This window comes from Equus caballus, chromosome 22 (genome assembly GCF_041296265.1).
Source record: "Equus caballus isolate H_3958 breed thoroughbred chromosome 22, TB-T2T, whole genome shotgun sequence".
Taxonomy (NCBI): domain Eukaryota; kingdom Metazoa; phylum Chordata; class Mammalia; order Perissodactyla; family Equidae; genus Equus; species Equus caballus.
The window spans coordinates 1,869,550-1,890,377 of record NC_091705.1 but is presented as its reverse complement, the minus strand read 5'-3'; the positions used below and the strand labels follow the sequence as shown (position 1 = coordinate 1,890,377).

At 52.1% G+C, this 20,828-nt stretch overlaps 1 protein-coding gene across 8 annotated transcripts in view; it reads left to right on the top strand.

Moving 5' to 3' along the window:
- SYNDIG1 (synapse differentiation inducing 1) overlaps positions 1-20,828 on the top strand; it is a 203,902-nt gene that overhangs the window by 170,362 nt on the left and 12,712 nt on the right. For 5 of the 8 annotated variants that reach the window (XM_023625990.2, XM_070247867.1, XM_070247868.1 and 2 more), the window contains one exon: positions 15,884-17,062. The exons of the other annotated variants lie outside the window; for them this stretch is intronic. In XM_023625990.2, the coding sequence (XP_023481758.1) occupies positions 15,884-16,042 (159 nt within the window). In that variant the 3' untranslated portion in view covers positions 16,043-17,062. Of the gene's footprint in view, positions 1-15,883; positions 17,063-20,828 lie in introns of those variants that run through there. 8 annotated transcript variants of the gene reach the window in all.

The following is a 20,828-nucleotide window of genomic DNA, read 5'->3' as shown; positions in this document are numbered from 1 at the left end:
CCCGTTTCCCACAGCAGCCGCCCGCTCGTTAACTGTCTGCACTGACGTCTGTGCTTCTCTGTCTCACTTCTATACTCTCCCACTGGCACTTCCTGGGATCACCTCCAAATAAACAGCTTGCCCGTTTGCCCTTGTCTCAGGGTCAGCTTCTGGAAAATCCAGCCTAACAGGAAACGACATTAAGAACAAAGGAATAGGGGCCGGCCCGGTGGTACAGCGATTAAGTGCACTCATTCTGCTTCGGTGGCCCGGGATTTGCCGGTTCGGATCCCAGGTGCGGACATGGCACCACTTGTCAGGCCATGCTGTGGCAGGCATCCCACATATAAAGAAGAGGAAGATGGGCATGGATGTTAGCTCAGGGCCAGTCTTCCTCAGCAAAAAGAGGAGGATTGGTGGCAGATGTTAGCTCAGGGCCAGTCTTCCTCAGCAAAAAGAGGAGGATTGGTGGCAGATGTTAGCTCAGGGCCAGTCTTCCTCAGCAAAAAGAGGAGGATTGGCGGCAGATGTTAGCTCAGGGCTAATCTTCCTAAAAAAAAACAAAAATTGTAAAACCATGAAGGAAAAGAGACTGGACATGGAGCAACAGGAAACAAAAGTGCCAGACCATTTTGGAAGATGGAGTTCCAGCCAACCAGGAACCAGCTGAGGGCTGGACCAGGCCTCAGGATCAGAGTTAATCAGAAACCTCTTCTGATGTCCCTTTGGAACGGTAGGTTACCATGGTGATGGGCAGGGTCAGAACAAGGAGGAGACAAGGGGAAACAGCCCAGTGGAGGAGCTCACACCGTAGACGGAGCTGTGGCAATTGTGAAATGTGGAGGAAGCCGGATCTCAGTGCCTTCAATGAAAACGCCAACAGGAATCTGGGAACTGGATTCACAAGAGAGTGAATGCAGTCAGCTCACTCTATAGTTACCAGGAATACGCAGGAATTGGAAGTTCCAGGTACCAGGCACGATGTGAAGAAGGCATAAACCTGACAACAGTGAGACTTTTTGTGGAGCTGTTATAAGCAGTAGTTGAAGTGCGCAGTCCTGTCTCTCCCTCCACAGCTTAGCACAGGCATTTCCTCGTCCCAGGGGAGACCAAATGTGCGTTCTTCAATGAAATTCATCAGGATTCTCCAGCCTTGACAACACGAGGTTCAAAAATGGGTAGGAGTGAGACACCAGCTTAAAAACCACAAGATAGTGAACAGTGAGACCCCGCTCCCCTTCCACCACCCAGTGCCTAGAGCGCCTTACCCACCAAGCAGGAGGTTAGACGTTTTGTCCTAGGAGAAACTGAATGTCCTGTGTTAGTCTGCTAGGGCTGCAATGATGCAAGACTGGGGTCTCGAAAGACAGACATTTATCCCTCACAGCTCTGGAGGCCAGAAGGCCAAGGTCAGTGCCAGCAGGGCCAGTTTCTCTTGAGGCCTCGCCCCTTGGCTTGTAGATGACCACCTTCTCCTGTGTCCTCACATGGTCTTCCCTCTGTGTGTGTCTGTGTCATCTTATAACGACACCAGTCACACTGGATTAGGTCCTAGCCTAAGGACCCTGTTTAAACTTATTTACTTCTTTAAAGACACTATCTCTAAATACAGTCACATTCTGAGGTACTAAGTAGGGGTTAGGACATCAACATATGAATTAGGGGATGTGGACACAGTTCGACCTATAATAGTTCCCAAAGAAAACACTGACAGATGCTGTTTTGCAGAAGCATAAAAAAGCCATCTTGCTGACTGATCAACACTGTAGGAAATTTCATTAGTCAATCAGCTCCCTATATGCATGCATAGCATCTAATTGGCCTTTTGGTGCTCTTAAATGTTAAATCGCAGCCAGTGATTGCCTGACCCTTGAGAAGGCCTCCTATCTAAAGAAGTAAGACCTGCACATGTGAGTGAGGGCTGGAGGAGGGACTTGGAGAGGAGACAATGCAGGAAGAAGAAAAATATATTTCAAAAAAATCTATGCAATATTTCCAAAGAGACAAGGAATTAAATTAATTTTCTGAAACAAAAACAGAAAGTTGTGAAAAAGCATCAGTGAGGAAAGAAAAAGAACTCTTGGAAATGAAATAATATAATAACCAAATAAAATGCCATGGAAGGCTTGAAGACAGTTGAAGAAATCTCCCGTAAAGTGTAACGAAGGGCAAGAGGTGGAGAGTAGTACACAAAACGGAGGAGACAATTGAAGGATTAATTCAGAGACTGAGCCTCAAGACAAATTTGATGTTTCAGAACACCGGGGATAAAGAAGGTTCCCTACGAATGGATAAGGAAGATGTGGTATTTACACACGATGGAATACTACTCAGCCATAAGAAATGACGAAATCCGGCCATTTGTGACAACATGGATGGACCTTGAGGGTGTTATGCTGAGTGAAATAAGTCAGAGGGAGAAAGTCAAATACCATGTGATCTCACTTGTAAGTAGAAGATAAAAACGACAAAAAAAAAAACAACACATAGCATTGGAGATTGGATTGGTGGTTACCATGGGGCAAGGGGGGAGGGGGGAGGGCAAAAGGGGTGATTAGGCTCACATGTGAGGGGATGCACTATAATCAGTTTTCAGGTGGTGAACATGATGTAATCTACACAGAATTTGAAATATATTGTGATGTACATCCGAAAATAAACAAATAAATAAAAAAAAAAAGATTCCCTAAAAGCTTCTAGAAAGAAGAAACAGGTTACAGCAGTGAACAAGGTATAAGGATGATGCTAGACATATTCACAGAATTGGAAGTAGGAGGAGGATGGGGCAATGTCTTCAGAAATCCAAGGAAAAATGATTTCCAATACGGAATTCTACACCTAGCCAAACTATCAGTCAAGTGTTGGGGTAGAATATGGTCATTTACAGACGCACAAGGTCTCGAAAGCAGACCACCCAGGCACTGTAGTTCCCAGGGGGTTGAGGAGCAGGTGCTGCTGGAATAAGTCTTCCTGAGAAAAGACCTGAGATCCAAGAAACAAAAACTGCAACACAGAAGAGAAGCTGAAAGAATTCCCAAGATGAGGTCAAAAGGGTGGCATCAAGGAGCAATCAATCGGAGGAGAGGACAGAGGACCCCAGGAGTGTGGGCTCCAGGAAAATAGGAAGGAATTGATAGGTTAGCTGATATGTTTTGTCCTATGGTGAAAAATGGTATTGAAAGGCTATTGGTGAGTGTGGTAAAGAAAAAGTAAGTCCATGCAGCAGATGAGAAGCTATAGTAATTGAGGCCAGGAGAAAAGGAACAAGACCAGTGCACTTGGCTTAGCAGGGGAGAGAATGTACATCGTCAGACAATGAGTTCATGAAATGCTGTGATGACCACATTAGGAGGATGGGGGAAGGGAAGAGATGACATTGCGGGCGGGGGCAGGGTGGACAGGGACAGAGGATGTGTGAAAAAGCAACTTTTCATCTACCACAGTAGTTGGCCAGTGATAAATAACTGACAAGCTGATTAAGAAACCAAAAAATTATGACCTTTTAAGAAATTAGTAAATACCAGATAGATCCAGTAAAAAAATCAAAACGCATCTCTGGGAAAGGCCTCAGAGGTAGAGAAGTCCTGGTGACATCACTGCTGATGTTTTATTTTATAAACCTTTTAAACCATGTATTTTATAAAATGCTGTGTTCATATTATAAAAACTATTTTACAAACTGAACATGTGCATTCCCTATTATCAACAATTCTACTCCTAGCTGTACACCCAACAGAAATAATTATATATGCTCATAAAAAAGAAAAAAATAGGGTGTTCACGGCAGCCCGATTCCTAATAGCCCCAAAGTGGAAACTTCCCAAGTGCTTTTGCACAGGAGAATGGACAAATGAATCACAGTATGTTCACACAGGAGGACGCTGGGGACTAAGTGATCCATAACTACAGGCCACAGGGGTGCCTCTCAGGGAGAGCGAAGGAGGCCAGACCCACGAGTGTCTGTGCCATAGGGCCTGTTATGGGAAGTTCCAAAGCCAGCAAAGCTGATCCAGGCTGCTGCCAATCAGGACAGTGGTCCTTGCTGGGGGAGGGTGACAGCAAGGGGGCAGAGAAGCTTTCCAGGTGGTGAGACAGTTCTGTTCTTGCTCCTAATGCTGGTTACTTGGTGTGTGCATGTGAAAATTCACCAAGCTGTGCAGTTATGAATTTATGAATTGTGCATTTTCTCTATGAATGTTATACTTGGTTTATATATATACACACACACATATATACACACACACATATGTGCGTACATATAAGCAAATTTTTAAAAAGAAGGAAAGATACAAGGAAAGCCAATACACAAATGTATGGCCGTTTACAGCTCCTCACATTGGAATTGGAGAAGCCGGCAATTTTCAATCCTTCTGATTTTGTCTCTAATTCCAATTTAATACTAGAATTTCTTAAGATCTTATGATCATTATTATTCTGTAAAAGCCTGCATTTTGAGCGCCCGTGACACCTAGAAGAGAAGAGGAGCGGGTGTGGGGCGGCACCCGGGAAAGAGCAGGGGGTGGGCTAGGGGTGTAGGGACTACTGGCTGGGGGCAGGCTCTGGGCGTTCCAACTGCTGGCTGGGGGTGGGCATTGCTGGAGCCTGAGCCACTGGCCTGGGTAGGGGTAGGAGTAGGGGTGGCGTCGGAGGGCAGCAGGAGCAGGCTGAGTGGAAGACACCTCTTCACCCTTCCCCAGGGGCTCCCATCTTTCTTTGGATTCCTCTGTGGTTCCGTATGCCCTCGCCAGAGGCGTCCCGGGCTCCCAGCCTTCCTCTCACGGCAAACAACCCGAGTGTGTGGGGAAACCAAGGCAGGCCTCTCTCTGGCTGCGGCCAGGGGCCCTAAAGGGCGTGAAACGCTCGAGGCCAGGCAGCAGGGAGGAAGACCCCCTGGGAAAGCCTCTCACCAGCTGACTGGCCTCGAGGGTGTGGGGGCTCCTCCCGTGGAGAATGGAGAGAGAACAGTAGCGCTCGTGTCCCTCGCGGGCCCGGCACATTGGCCTTGCCTTCCCTTAACATTTGTGTTGTTACAGTTGTGTTCACCATGAAAGAGGCCCCCAGAAGATGCGCCCTTGATGCGAGCCACGCTCAGGCCTCTGCGGAGGAAGTGCCCTGCCCTGAGGGCAGCGATCCAGACCCAGGACAGGTGGGAGGGCCTCTGCAAGGGGCCAGCCTTGGGCCAGCACCCACATGGCCATGTGGCAGTGACCCGGAGTTTGAGTCAGGTTTGACCCAGAGTTGGTACGTTTGTTTCATAATTGGCCTCCTTTCCGCCCTTCAGACCTAACTAACAGAAGATTTATTTTTTTTAAACGGCTTAGAATAGAAGAGTTGCTTAAAGGAGGGGGAGGGGTCATAAAAGTGCACCTGGAACTAACTGCGTGTGAGGCAGCGACGGTGCGTGTGCATGTGTGGCTGTGAGACCACCTGCCTCCAAGAGCTTCCCCCTTGTGCCCCGCCGCCTGCCGTCCCGCTCCGAATGCTACGCTGCGTCTGCCTCTTTTTCAAGGACAGCTCTGAGTACCTTGTCAGTGCATAGCGAACGACAGACAGTAATAAATGGAAATAACTTTTGCAATAATGCAAAGAAATGTAATCCAGCCAGACAGGTATTGGTACTGGAGGAAAAATGAGCCATAAAGTACCCAAAGGGCTTTACATTTCCGGAGGGATGGTTCTGGAGGCAGCAAGTGTCTTCAGGAGCCAGTCACAATCTTGGAGGCTGGCGTCCAGCACTGGCATTTTCTGCTGCGGCCCCGCAGCTGGCCTGGACCCGGCTCCTACACAAGAGTGGAGCAGTGCGTGTGTCTGTGGGTGTGTGGAATGTGGAAATGTCTGCCCTCACTGGCTCTAACCCCAAAAATCAGCGATTGTAAGAAAAACAGAGCAGCAGGGCTATCTCGCAGAGAAAATCATCATTGTTCCAGAACCTCAAACAAAAGTGGGTATTTTCCAACCAGAGGAAATAAAGATTTTGGCAAAAGCTGCAGAAAACTCAATCCAGAGCTAAGAGAAAGGCTGGCCAAGTTTCATGGCCGTCTGAGACGACCAGAGTGTGTGTCCTTCGGAACGTCTCCCGGTAGTCTCAAGAAGGGGCCGGTAGTCACCTAGCGGGGCATGGGGCTCAGCATAGAGGCCCGAGCCACAGCATCACTGAGAATTAGGGCCAGTGCATCTCCCCATGGGAGATTCCAAACGTGAGGGCGGCCTGTGGGCCCAAGGTCCAGGTAGGTGTGCTCGTGCTACGCGCCATGGAAGTGAAAGGCCCCCCCGAGTTATCTGAAGACTTCAGGGGCTTTCCCTTCTCCCGGAGGCACCCCGGTTTCCTTCATGTGGCAGCTGTGTTCCCATCTCCACCTGACATTAAGCCAAACTGGTGGGGTGGGGAGGTTGGGAGGTGAAATAAATTCACAGATGAATCCCTGCAAGTTAGGGGCCCAGGGAACGCCCTGCAGTGGGCCGCCTGGCAGACACCTGGAACTTGCCTGTTAGGCACTTTGCCTTGTTTTGGTTCACCCCACCACAGGGGGGGTTCTCCCTCACTCCTCCTCCCTGTAGGATCTTCTGCCATGTTTTCTCCTGGATCTGTGCTGCCAAGATAGTGGCCCCCAGCCGTGTTTGGCTATTTACATTTAAATTAATTAAAATTAGATAATATTAAAATTCAGTTCCACAGTGACACTAGCCACATTCCAAGTGCTCAGCAGCCATTAGGCCACCATGCTGGACAGACAGCACAGACATAAAACGCCTCCATCATTGCAGAAAGCTCTGCTGCACAGCACCCCCCAGACAGTCCCTCTTCCAGCTTCTGGCCATTTTCCTGGCTCCTTTCTCCCCTCGTCTCCTGGATTCCCTGAGGAGCAGCAAATCGCTGTCCCTCTGTCATTCAGAGCATTGCATCACGCCCAGACTTGGATCACCAAGCCCTGCCGGGCGTTGAGCAGAGGCACAAAGGCTGCACCTTCCAGAGCAAGGAGCCAAGGGTATAAACTCGTCCTTTTTGGACACGCCTGATTTATATTGTCCTTATCAGCTTGCAGACTCTGTGTAAGACCAGTAGCTATCAGCCAAGGAGATGCCTTCAAGGGGTTCCTGCACACAGTGGAAATGTTTCTGACCAAAGCATGTTGCGCTCGGCAATGTGGGAGAAAAGGCTGACGGCCATTGCACTCTGCTCTGCCATGATTCCTTTAGAGAATGTCCCGGCGCTGAGCCACGCAGCCCCTGCTGGGTGATGCGCCCACGTGGAGGGAGAGAGGCAGGTCCAGGTGCGCAGAGGGTAGTCAGCCCTGGGATGGAGCCCTCAAGGGCCCCCAACGGCCTTTCCAGCAGTAGGGGGCATGTCAGTCTCCCTGGAAGATTAGGGGTTAAAATGGGGATGCCTGAGGATGAAAAGGCTGCTGCTGATACAAAGGCAGAGAGCAGTGTGGCAGGAAAGCAGGGCACCTTTGCTTGAGGAAGCTCATTCGCATCTATGTTTACAGGTGAAATTAGCATCTCATTTCCTTTTCTCCTACTTTCCTTCTCTGATGTTGATATCAAGACTTTACTAGTTTCATAAAATGAGTTTCTCTGTCCTTTATGGATAGTTCTTATCTGTGCAGTTAATTTTTGGTAGAATCATTTCTAGAATTATCTTCGGGTGTAAGAGTAGATTTTTCTCAATTATACTTTCCTCCAGTGACTGACCCTTCCTAAAGGTATTTTCTGACCCGACTCCTCTGCCAACAGCATAGATGACTTTGGTCTGTTTTGCGCTTTATGTAAATAGAATCTTGTGTCCAGGTTCTCTTGTTCAACATCATATTTCTGAGATTTATTTCATTACCATTATTGGGTACCATTATTATTTATACTTTTTATTGTTGTTGGACATTTGGGTAGGCTTCATTTTGGGGTTTTGATGTTTAATATTGCTGTAAACGTTCTTGTAGATGTCCTTTGCTGAACACAGGAATCTTTTCTGTTGAGTATTTACGAGGAATGGAGCTGGTGTTCACGTATCTTCCCGTTCAGCTGTAAGAAGTACTGAGAGTCCCCAGGCAGTGACAGGAACTCATATTCCCACCAGGACTGGGCGGGAATTTGGTTCTCCCGGGTCCCCACAACACGGTACTGCGTCTTCCATCTGAGCCATTGTGGGGCTAGTCTGCAGCACCGCTCCTTGAGGACGTAGCCTGCTGCCTGCAGAGGCGGGGTGGTCTCCTCTCTCCTGCTCCCCTCCCCTCAGTTTGCCAACCTTGGTGTCTGCCACTTGGGAGTGAGGCGTGGTGAGCACGGACACGCAGGAGACAGAAAAGTCTTGCTGAACTGAGATTGTCGCACAAGGCCACATGCTCTCTGGGCCTGGGGAGTGTGTGCAGCTCTCTTTCTCATCGGGGCGTGTTGATGGGTTCTCTGCAGACCCCCGACTTGTTCTGCATCATCCACTACAGTTTGCCCCGCGTCTTCCATCAGCATTTTCTGTGGAGGTCTGCTTGCCCTTCAGCTGGGCTTCATTGGGCAGGACCTAAGACTGTCCCCAGGCAGCCCAAGTGTGGTCCCGGGAAACATCCATGTCTCCTTTCCCTGACCCATGGGGGTGCCTGGCCTGCCCTGCAGAGCAGTACTCCTCTTGGCTCTGCCCCTGGAGCTGCTGGCCAGCCCCCCTCCACCTTTTAGATTCTCCAGGCAGGAACTGGTCATCTGCCTTCTGCCCTCTGTGCAGAGGACACACATACAGACCCCCAGTGTCCCATCGAAGCTGCTCTCACTGGGCCTAAAGTGAGAGGTAAACACCTACCACCCCTGCTGGAGTGGCCCCACGTGCCTTGCAGCCCTCCAAACACTAGGCCCTTGGGCCCCTCCATGGGGCACAGGGCTTCAGATGTATAATACGTTTCTGCTCTTTCGTATTGAAAATTGACAAACACTGTTGCGCAGCCGTGTCATCATCCTCCTGTGCCGTGTCTCTTGTGATGGGGCCTAGCGTGGAACTTCTGGCTGTTGTGAGTGAGCAAAAGAAGGAAGGAAGGAAACAAGTGAACAATAAGGACATGGGCTTCAGCATGCCAGCGAGGGCCAGGTGCATCTCCTAGATAAACCTGGGGCCGTGGGCAGGCAGCCAGAAGGGTGACACAGTGGAAAGTGGGTCGACCCCCGCAGGCAGGCCCTGGACGCTCTGGGGAGCACCAGAAGAAAGCCTAGAATCTGGTCAGAGACCACGGGAAGGAGCAAGTCCCTGCAGATGAAATCGTCCCCCTAAACGGTACCAGTCGGTGGGTTCTGTCACCACCAACAGAGAGAATTGTTGGAGGGTAAATGCAGTGAAAGCATTAAAATATCACACCTGAAGAACGTAAACTTGACTTCATTCCTCTGCAAACTGATCATTCCTCTTCCTGAAAGCTGAGCAAAATAAGCTTGAAATATGTATCAGAAGCTTTCTGCCTTTTGATTGCATGTTCCCCTGGCATGGTGGCATGACGGAGTAGCTGTCCCAGCCTCAAGAGACATGACCGGCAGTGACATGGTAACTGACCGCATGCTTTTGTCCTGTGGATCACACTTCTGGTGGTGGTGATTTTATCCAAAGCACGTTTGTGCTGGTTGCACATTCTCTGTTTATAGGATTTTATTTCCTCAGTGTAAGGAGCACTTGGCTCAAGGGAGAGGAAGGCAGGTGTTTTCACGAGCCTCAGTAGGATGTTATGCTTTTGCTCTTCCATTGTAAACGTTAGGTCTGCTGTGTATCTTTACAGCAGGTAAGTGAGAGTAGTTATTTAACTGAAGAACCAGTGTGCACATTTGATGTTTCACTGGGCTGCGCGGGAGCTCAGGCGCTCCGTGGTTGGGGTCTCAAGGACAGGTCCCAGCTGGGGCTGTGTCCGAGCCCTGTGCCCAGTGTACCTTCTGGAGCCGCAGCGGCTTCTGCCCTTCAGTCCCCTGGCTGCTTACCGCCCAGGTGTTTGAAGCTTCTCTCCCTCCCCTGCGACTTCCTCCAGGCAGCCTCCTCCAGGGTGGAAATCAGGGATCTCCAGGTCCCACTGAGCCCCCACTGGCACACAGAAGGTGCAGCTGGCTGCTGCTCAGGCCCTAGCCAGCCAGCCACCTGCACTCTGTTTTCTGAGTAAAATAATCCAAAAAAGAAAGTACAAAACTTCACTTATGACCTGAAGGCAAAAGGCAGGGAAGGAGAAATCAGCCGCAAGGGAGAAGGTTTCCAGCCGAGGGGGAGCAGGCGACTGGCCCTTAAGCCTCAGTGGCAAGAATGGGAGCGGCTGTTTGCTGGCTGGGTCAAAGGGGCTGGCTCGTGCCACACACTGTCACCCTCCCTTTCATCCAGCACAGTGGTCCTCACGGTTCTGCCTTAAAGGATGACAGAGGCAGCACTGAGAGAAAGTTGCCTGTGGGCAACCTGCATCCAGAGCAGGAGCCGCACAGCCTCTTAGCCTAGTCCCTGCAACCCAAACTTGTCACTTCCCTAAGGGAGGCCTCTGATTTAATTCTGCTCCAGCAGGAGGAGCCTGGACTGCGCCGTCCCGGGCGAGCATCTATGTTTTCATAGGATCTACATTCACTGTGCAAGTAGGAGCAGGCCCCGTGGGCACCGGCCTGAGCCACAGCTGCGCTTTCCTGAAGGGGATCCCGCACAAACAGGCCACCTGTCTCCCAGGGGACTCTCTGGGCCGAGCGGAGGCCATCAGGGCCATGAGGAAGGAGCTGGGAGCTTCCAGCAGTGGGTGCTGTGAGCAGGTGGGACCCATCCCACACCTACCCCGCCCCCTGGCCAGGGCTGCCCTCAGCTACGATGCGGTGAGGATGTGGAGATGACTGCAGCCCAAGCTCCTCTGAGGTCAAGTCAGAGCCACCCCACTGAGCAGCTCCCAGATTCCTGACCCTTGGAAACTGGGAGGGATAGAAGTGCTTACTCTTGTTTTAAGCCACAAAGTTGGGGATGCTGGTTTCTCAGCAACGGATGATGAACACACCCACCAGGAGCGAGCAGGCTGCCTGGGTTGGGTGCCCCGGACGCCAGCCAGCCTCTCACTGGTGACCAGGAGTCTGCAGCTGAGCTGCAGAGGGTCGTCCTTGGGGCTGGTCCAGGCGGCAGCCGTCCACAGCCCAGGCAAGTGTGTACAATGTGCGGGAGCCACTTGGGCCGGCCGGCTCAGCCCCCTGGCTCCTCTGAGGAGGGGTTACTTACCCAGCTGGAGGGGGCACGAGGGAGCATCAGAGCTGCCCCGCCACGGCTGGGCGCGCGCTCACAGGTGGGCGCCGGCCCCCTCCCCCGGGTCCCACGGGGCTGCCCAGGCTGGCAGACGAGGGCGGGCGTGGGTCCGGAGGCACCGGGCAGCAGGCGGTCCGGGGCCCACTGGCCACACCTGCCTTGTGCCAGGTCGTGCTGAGGCTTCCCATGGGCCTCATTCGCCTCACAGCCACTCGTGGGGCCCCCTGCACAGAGGGTACACTGAGCCTCAGACTCCCTCTTCACCTTCTGAAGCCAGTGGCGCGTTTGATCTGAAGTCATCTCACACAGTCCCCAGTGAAGCCGGGGCTCGGCACACCTTTGACCCCTCAGAGGGAAGGGTTTGGTGGCCTGACACAGGCTGTGGGAGGAGCCAAGGCAGGACAGGTGCAGGACTCTGGGTCAGAAGGGAACCGTGGCAGGCCCTGCAGGGGCGCTGTGAGAGGTCTGCCTGCAGAAGGACCGGCTAGGGCCGCATTTAGAGCCAGTGGGAGAGGTGTGGGCAAGGCAGGAGGCAGGGGCCTCTCCACAAGCCCAGGACGCTGTAAACAGGTGATTTGCATGTCTCAGAACAAAGTGCAAGAGTGGGATTAGGGCTTCCGTTTCCTGTGGCTGGCTCACCGCCCAGAGCTGGAGACATTTTCCCAGGAGGCCAGACTAAGCTCAAGGCTGGCCCCACCTGCAGGGAACCTGACCACATACCAGCAGGAGTTAGCCGATGCTCTGCTGGAAAGGAGGCCACCAGGAGGTAAAGTGCCAGCACATTATAAACTCCTGGGGGCCATTCAGCAGTCACGAGGGAAATGGAAATTACACCCCACAGGCTAAAAGCAAAACCATGCGAGCCCAGGGTCTGGGAGGCTCCCCTTCCTGCTGTCTGTGACTTCCTGTGTGAAGTGCACATCCACCTGCAGGGGTCAGAGCAGTGCTTTGCACACCCATGGGGCAGGCCATCAGGAAACACAGCACGCACATTGGTGGACACACCCCCCAGGAAGCTGCGTCCACCTCCCTGACCTCCAGCTCTCCCAGCTTCTTCCCCTCTCCTCAGGCCTGCTGACGTGAAGGGTGATCCTGGCTGTCGGGAAGACCCGAGTCACAGACCCTCTCCATGAGACCAGTGCTAGGGCTTCCTCCCTGGCAAGTCACAGGTCTACACCTGATTTGCCTGAACTGTCCGAATTTTAGCACTGATAGTCCTGAGTCCCAAGAATCCCCTGGGTCCTGGGCAAACCAAGACAGTTGGCAACCCTGGTGTCAACCCTGCCTGCACACTGGAGTCACCTGGGAGCTTGATGGGCCAGGAAGCCCGAGTTGCAGCCCAGAACTTCGACTGTCCCAGCCCGGGCTGTGGCTTGGGCCTCAGGAGTCTTCAAAGCTCAAATGTGCACTAGGTCTGAGAACTTCTGCTACACAGCATCTGGCGTGACGCAGGCGGTGGGGATCAGACCACAGGCCGCCCTGGCTCGGGCTCCTCGGCATAGCTACTGAGTGCTCACTTACACCCCACGAGCTGCATGCACAGACCAAGCGTAGATGAGACTAGATTTGCCATGAGGGCAAGCAGACAGCATCTGCTCACCCCAGCCAGGAAGCACCTGCAATGTCCCCCTGCCCCTACCAGGAGGTGCTGGGTTGGCTCTGTCCCCTTGTTCCTCCTCTCCTCCTTCCCTCCCCCAAGGCAGCAGGTGGGGCAGCCGGGAACATGGCTGCTTTGAGAATCCAGTGAACATGGCTGACCCTCTTCTCATAAAAACGCACGTGCACACACAGGCTTGCCTTCAGCATCAGGGGTTCATAGACCCACGGACCCAGGGCAAGAACCTCTGCCCTCAGGCATAGCAAGAAAACACATCAAAGAGCGTGGAGCTTTAGTCCAGAAGTTGTCAGGGTGGAAACATTTCCTCTCAAAGGAATGAGCCCGCTGTTTTGTAGCCACAGTGATCCATTTTCTGTAACAAAGAGTGGAAGTCAGGGGTCACCTTTGGGGTGTCCAGTCTGTGGAATGTAAATGGCATCGCTGCTTCATGGTGGCTTCTACGAGATGCGGACTCTGAGCAGCGTTGCAGACAAGCTGCCTGCCTGTGAACGCGGCTGTATCTGTTTGCTGTTTCTGACACATCTCAACTGATAATGTCTCGAACACAACACACTTCCTGGGCGTCTTGTTGGAACAGTCATCCTAGAACCAAACAAAACACACGCCAAGGTCCCCCAGCTTGAATTATGAATAATGAGAGCAGATGAGCAAGCGTGATTCCCAGGGAGACACATGGGGCTCCGGGGGATGAGAGCACTGGTGCTGGGTCTGCTCAGAACCCGCAGGAGGGGAGGGTGTGGAGTTTGGCCACAGCTTAGGTCAAGGCCGCCCAGTGCCATGCCTCCTTCACAAAGGCCACCAGAAAAGCCAGGCGTGTGCTCCCGGGGCCAATGCCACTGGGAGCATTTGAAAGGAGCTCATCTCGCAGAGGCCACTCACCTGGTCCTTCCTCAAATGTTTGGTGAGTTCCTACCATCCCCCCAGGGCACCGGCATGGGCCCAGGCTCCCGGAGACCCCGTGGACAAAGGGGATGTGGGCTTGCCTCTGGAGCTTAAAGCTGAGCGGGGAAGGCTATGTCCAGACGTCGTGACTGAGATGCATGAGCTCTGGGGAGAGAGGTCAGTCTGGACACAGGAGCCCCTGCAGGGGGCTGGGATCACGTGAGGGAGTGTGAGCGCCTGCCTGCCTCTCTGTATCCCTGCATCCTCTCCTGCAGCAGAGCCCAGGGCAGACTGGAGGAGGGTGGTGATATTGGCAGAGAGAGTAGCAAGGCCCCATCCTAACGGAGGATAGCTCCCTGGCCGAGGAAGGACCATTACCGTGAATTGTGTCGTAGGACATGGGAGTGTTTGGGAGTGCTGCTACATAAAATGAAACACAGCTAATTAAGACTTCATTAATTACTGTTGTCCTAGGAGGCTTCCTATTTTGCATTCCCTTAGCTCTGCTTCATCAAAAATTGTACACAGTGAGCGCCCAAGCTCACTTCCAAGCCAAAAAAATGGGGGAGGAAGACATAAAAACTGGCCTTCAAGAGCCGGAAGTTAGGGAAAAGAGAGGGGGGCCACACGGCAGATCTCAACCCAACACAGAGTTCCAGAGTTCATCAGGTCAAGGTCAGGACTGCAGAGGATGGCAGTTCATTTCACGAGTTGTCTCTGAGCCTGACCCTTGTGGTCCATTGCGAAGGCATTGGTGTTTTTTAATCTGAGTAAACAATATGCCAGCTGCCATACCTTCCTACAAAATGCGCGAATAGCACTGATGACCATGGAGGCAGGATCCGGCGAGGATCTGGTTTCCAGAGGTGGATCATGAGACTGAGTTAGGACATACTACAGGGCAGTGGCCTCTGCCTTTGCCCTGACCATGAAGAATCCCCCGCTGGCTGGAGGATAGCCCTCCTCGGTGTCACATGACACTCCGGGGGCCTCCATGCCGTGGTAGCCTCCACCCTCATTTGCCAGATGAGCCGTTTTACTCAAGTGGTTCCTCCGTGATGGTTACAGCTGAGTCACGTAAGGGTCCCCAGACTCCTGGTGTTGAGTTTCTACTCTTGCTTGTGGAGTAGGACAGCTAAGGAAGGGGCTGGGGATGGGTCTATGGGGTCTGCCACAAAATACCAAATCAGATAGAACATGCAAAAGCCCCATTTTCCTATCGACCTCATGAAATGTGAATCTTATCAAACCAACACCTCATTACGTAGTTAAGTGACCAGAAGTGGAGGTATTGGTCTTAACATAAAACTATTTTATTGGTGGATGAATCTCCCAGCTATGGCAAGGGAGGGAGATGGTCAAGGAATGCATGATTCCACGGCCACCAGCTCAAGGGTAAAGTCTCAAGTATCCTGCAGTTGACTTAATGATCTTATGGCACAGTCTCCTCACAGGCAATGCAAACTACAATTCCCTTCCCCACACCCCTGCTATGTTGTAAAGACTAAATGAGGGAAGTGCAAACATACTTTAGAAAATTGTGGGGGCCAGCCTGGTGACATAGTGGTTAAGTTCAGCAGCCCAGAGTTCACAGGTTCAGATCCCAGGTGCGGACCTGGCACACATCAAGCCATGCTGTGGTGGCATCCAATGTGAAATAGAGGAAGACTGGCACAGATATTAGCCCAGCAACAATCTTCCTCAAGCAAAAAAAAAAAAATATATTGGAAACAGATGTTAGCTCAGGGCCAATCTTCCTCACAAAAAAGGAAAAAGAAAATCGTGTTATTCAAATGAAATAAAATGTCATTCTTGGGTAGAAAGGAAGGCACCAGAGGTGTAATATCTATCCTATCCCTCCCATACCGGTGCCCAAAACCCAGGACCACATTGGTGGTATGCAGCTGGGTTACTGCTGGCCATGGGTATTCCCTGGGGCTTTTTTTTCCCTTTTGTTTAAGCTTTGCCTTGCCGTGTGGAGGAGCAGCAATAAGGCCTCCCATTCCTTCCTTGCCAGTCAGAGAACTGCTGCCATCACTGGGAGCACCCCTGGGTAAGGCTTCTCTCTCCGGAGTCGGTTAAACCCAAGGTTAGAAGGGAGCCAGAGAGGAGTCCCACACCCACTTCATTTGTTCCGACATGCTCGTCTTGACTTCCTTTCTCCTCTCCCTCCTTCCTCTCCAACTCTGCAGACCAACAAAGCCGTGGCCAAGGGGGACTTCCACCAGGCCAGCACCAGCTCCAGGAGGGCCCTCTTCCTGGCTGTGCTCTCCATCACAATCGGAACTGGCATCTACGTGGGTGTGGCTGTTGCCCTCATCGCCTACCTCTCCAAGAACAACCACCTATGAGCTTCCGCCAGGCACATAGGGGAAGAACCTGGGGCCCGTTGTGTGTGGATCAGAGAAAGCAGAGTTGGCAAGGGATGGACACACAGGGAGACACAACTGTGTGATGCTATACAGTATACATTATTGCCAAGTGACTCCATAAAGCCCTGGAATTTTGTACCTGTGGATTTCTTTCGTTTTTGCCCTTTAGTTTCCTTTTCACAGCACTGTGTAGAGCACGTGGCAGGTGGGTACTGCTAACCCTTCTGAATGGAAGCTCCGAGATCCTGACCCGCGAGGCCGTCTCTGGGTGGATTCTGGCGGACAGATGACAGCACCGCCCTCTCTGCAGCCTGCCAGTGCCTGGAACGCCATAGTATTAGCAATATACAAACAGTACAAAATGTGTTCATTCTTTATGGAATACGGTGCAATAGGCAGAGGGCAGGAGACACATCTCTCTTCTGTCTGTGGCCCTGCTTGACTCCTCTGGCATAACCCAGTCCCCGTGCCTTCCCTGCAGGAAGAAAATGGGGCTGAGCAGGAGGAGAGACGAAACAGCTTCTGGCAGGACCCCCAGCCTGTCTTCAGATGGGTCCAGCCCTGAGAATGCAAAGCCAGAAGAGCATGGGACCTGTCCCCAGCTAGTGTTTCATTCTCTCCACACTGTCCCCAGCCTAGGAACATGGGTCCTCCTTCGGAAAGTGCCCAAACTCGCAGCCACCACGCAGCAGTATGCAGCCTCGGACCTCGTTGGTCCAGTGGGGAGCAGGGCACAGTGCCCTCCCAGACTCCTTCCACTTCCAGGAACTCTGAGCACAGCAGCTCTGCCCGCCAGCTCCGCATAAAGAGGCCTGTGTGGACACTCACCCGGGGGCGCCCCAATGATACTAGCGATCTTAAAAAGGAGATGAACCTTCTCTGTCGACTAAATGAATAGCTATTTTCTTGTCATTTTTTTTAAGTGCAACTATTGCTTCATGCTGCTTAAGTTATCAGATGAATGCTGAGAAATAAGTAATCACAGACATTTTAATACCATTTCACTGCTGTTTTATGAGTGTTCATTATTTAACAAAAATTATCTTTTAGCTTTTTTGCTTAAGCCTTTCCTTTCTGGTTAATATCAATTCTTGGGTTTCATTTATAGTTTTCCTGTGTTTAAATAACTGCAGAGCCCCCCAGGACTCAGCTGCTGAGACAGTCGTGGGGTCTCTAACATGAGAATCACAGTGTTCCTGGCTGCTTAAGCTTCTACCTGAACGCCTGAGCACTGTTCATAAGCATTATTATCCTAACACCCTCAGCAGACACAGAGGCCAACTCTCTAGGACAGTGGTCCCACCCACAGCACTTAAAAAATTCCTGCTGCCTGAGTCCCAGCCCCAGAAATCCCGATTTGACTGATCAAGGATGCAGCCTGCTGATTCCAATGTGCAGCAAAAGTGCAGAACCACTGCCCTGGCACAAGGACACAGGGGTGATCTCCCATAACCGGCACTCTCCTCCTTGAACTTAAACACTGAATATTGTGGAAATTATTAATACTGTCTTCCTGGGTAAAATCCAAGATCCGTCTAGCATTTGTCTCTATTGGATGCTCCAAAAATGTCCTGTAAGAAGAATAGATAGAAGCCCGAACAGCCCTGTGGGAATCAGAGTCACTCGGTGGTAGAGAGCACGCATTTGAATCCAGTCGCACTGCTTTCTAGCTGTGTGATCCTGGGCAGATGGGTGCCCTTCTCTGAACCTCATCTCTAGGAGAGGATGATAGATGATGCCCACTTCCTAGACCTGCTGGGAAATGCGTGGGCACAGGGTCCAGCGCTTGGCACGGCTGGGTGTACAGGAGATGGGGTGCCGCCGTTACTCCCAGTGTCCTGGATGGTCCATCCCATGGCTTGTTTGTATCCTCTCATGTTTCCACCCCAATCTCTCAGGGTTTATTCATCATGAAACATTGTGTAAAATGGCCCTTTTGTATTTGTCCTAAAATGGTCTGTTTTAAGTTCAAGAGGTATCCACAGTTGCATATCTTTGGATTTGGTTAAGAAGTGGGATCAATCCTGTCTGTCCTGCCCCACCGTCTCCACTGGCACCATCTTGGTTGCTCCACACCAGCCCCTCCGTGCCCGGACACCCTGTCTCCTGCTAGCACACCTCCCATCTTCTCTCAGTCCCTGTCTCTCCAGATGGAAAGCCTCAGTTTAAAACAGCTCAGCCCTCCCTGTGCTTTCTCAGGCTCTGCCAGGTCTTTCCCAAGGACCAGCACCAAGACCAGAGGCAACATCGTGTGATTGGACAGTCGTGTGTGTGCGAGGGTCGGGGCCCCACCTGCCAGAGGACAAGTGAATGAAGCACATGGGGCCCTGCAGCTCACTTGATAGGTAGACACAGCGTGGCCCAGGCCAACAACCGGCTTGGCCTTGGTGGCAGGGGAGGTCACTCTCGGTCGCTGCTCAGCACAGCAATCTTCTAAGTGCAGGGCTGCCGCACACTCTCCAGATCTACATTATCCTAGTTGCCATTGCAGCCGCCGCAGATAAGGCACCATCTTGCACAGCTTGCACTAGGCACTGGGCCCATGTTGTCTCATATAGTCCTGAGAGCCCCGGCAGGTGGGTGATAGAACTGAGGTTCAGAGAAGGTAACTTGCCCAGCACCACGTGAGTGATGGCTGAGAGCGAGACTGGAAGCCCCTGGCTGGTGCCCCTACTGGGCAACGAAGCATTTCCTCGCCTTCACCATGGGCACAGCCGTCCGTTCTGCACCAGCTCATTTCAATCTTGTAAAAACTCTATACTACAACCGTTTTATTGACAGAGGCCCAGAGCATGTAAGTAATTTCCCCCAAAGTCGTGCTCCTGGGAAATGGCCAAGTCAAGCTGTAACGCAGCCCGTCAGACCCTAAGCCCCACCGGCTTACTCTTAAACTGTGCTTCTCAGCTGTGGCTTTACAGTGACAAAAGTTGCATCTGGGCCCCGATCACACTGTTCATGGGTCGAGACTCTCAGGGACTCGGGGGGTACTTTTGTTTCTGTTTTTCCAAAGGTGTTTGCCGACGGGCCGTGGGAGCGATGTGGAGAGAAGATGAAAGGCAGGAGGCAACTTCATGGACAATGTCATGGTGGCAAAGGTGATTAGGGCACATCTCGTTCCTCTACACAACGCTCTTCCCCCAAATCCTCAGAGATGCCTGTGGCCTACCTATCTCCAGCTGCCTCAAGGCTTCTCTCTGTCCCTGTGTCACTGGGCATCCCTGGTTTCATCAGGTGTCCCCCTTCACCAAGCATGTCTGCCTCACCAGGTGTCTCCACCTCACCAGGTGTCCCCGCTTGCCCGGATATTCCAATTCCCCCCAGGGAGCCACAGTGGGTCCTGAGGGGAACCTGGAGGGGGAGGCCTCATCCATCGGTCACTATGCAGTCCGTGGCTGCCCGAGATGCCACAGTTGGACCACACAGCTAACCAGTAACACTGCTCCACTGGCAACAGGATCAGCTTCTCCAAAACTCGGGGCAGGACATTCCTCACACTCAGCCAGTCATCCCGCCTCTCAAGACGCTAGAGGCCGTCTCTCATTCGGAGCAGCCTCTGGCTTTAAAACACGTCAGGGGGAGCAGCCTTCCTGCTTGCCAGCAACCGCTACCGCTCCCCACATACAAATGCCCAATGGTCCCTGTGGCTGCAGCCACAGCCAGAGCTGCCTTTTCAGGGCCTCTGGCCTGAGTCTCAGGACCTTGCCCCTGAGGTTTTTAGGGTCTCTTAAAGGCCCCCAGTGGACAGGCTTAAACGCCAGCCCTAAGAGGACAGTTTTGTGTTTCCCGTCAAAGTCCACCTGCATTTGTTGCCATGAGAGTGGGCATCTGTTGACCCAAATTGCCAATAAACCATTAAGTATAAATTTAAACCCTGAGCTAAGACTGACCTCTTGGAAAATGCAACTGTCCCGTCTCCTGTCTAGAAGTCAGGCTTGCATCTGTTCTCTGCAGTTGATGACACTGGGAGTGTCAGATGGAGCCAGAAGTAGTATGAGAATGTGTCTGTGATGTCCCCACTCCGATGACCTCCCAACAACCCCTCCTGGTGTTCAGGATGAGCGGAGTGCCCAAGGGGTGGGGGGCCTCACTCCCCTGAGGTTCTCATTTGAAAATTCTGCTCATCTTAGCAAAGCAATGGTGGACATCAGACCCACAGGTGCTTCAGGCTTGCAGACTGCTGGCTCCCTGCCAGACAAGCTTGTAGATCGAGTAATGAATTTGTTGTTTCACTGGGCCCCACAGGAAGGTGTCAGGGCTCCTCATGGGTGAAGAGGGAAGGGGCGGGAGGTGCCAACCAGCGTTTAAGGCACAGCAGGATTCTGAGCTGCAGGAATGAGGGATGCAGCGTGGCGTGCTGTAGCCTCAGAACAGGCTCCAGGGACCGTGATCAGAGCAATCACAGCTACCCCGCTCAGCAGGGCACGGGGACCACTGGGAGTGAAGCTCCCTGCAGGCCTCTGTAGCAGAGAGCACATCTTGAGTGAGCCCCAGGGCAGGGGAAGACCTTGGGGGCTTTAAAAATTTGCCCAGATCCCCCAGGTGGAAAAGACAACATGGCATGATCAGGAGAGGTAATTGGGGTGACAGAGCAGAATGTGGGTGCCTCCAGAGAGAAGCACTGGGCTGGGCTTTCCAAACCCAGACAATGCTGAGGAGCAACATGTGGTCTGAAACGTTGTCTCAGATTTTCAGCCTCCACCGAGTTCAACGACAGTGTCATAGCTGCTCGGACCTTTGGACTATAGTTCCTTATTGTTGCTGCACC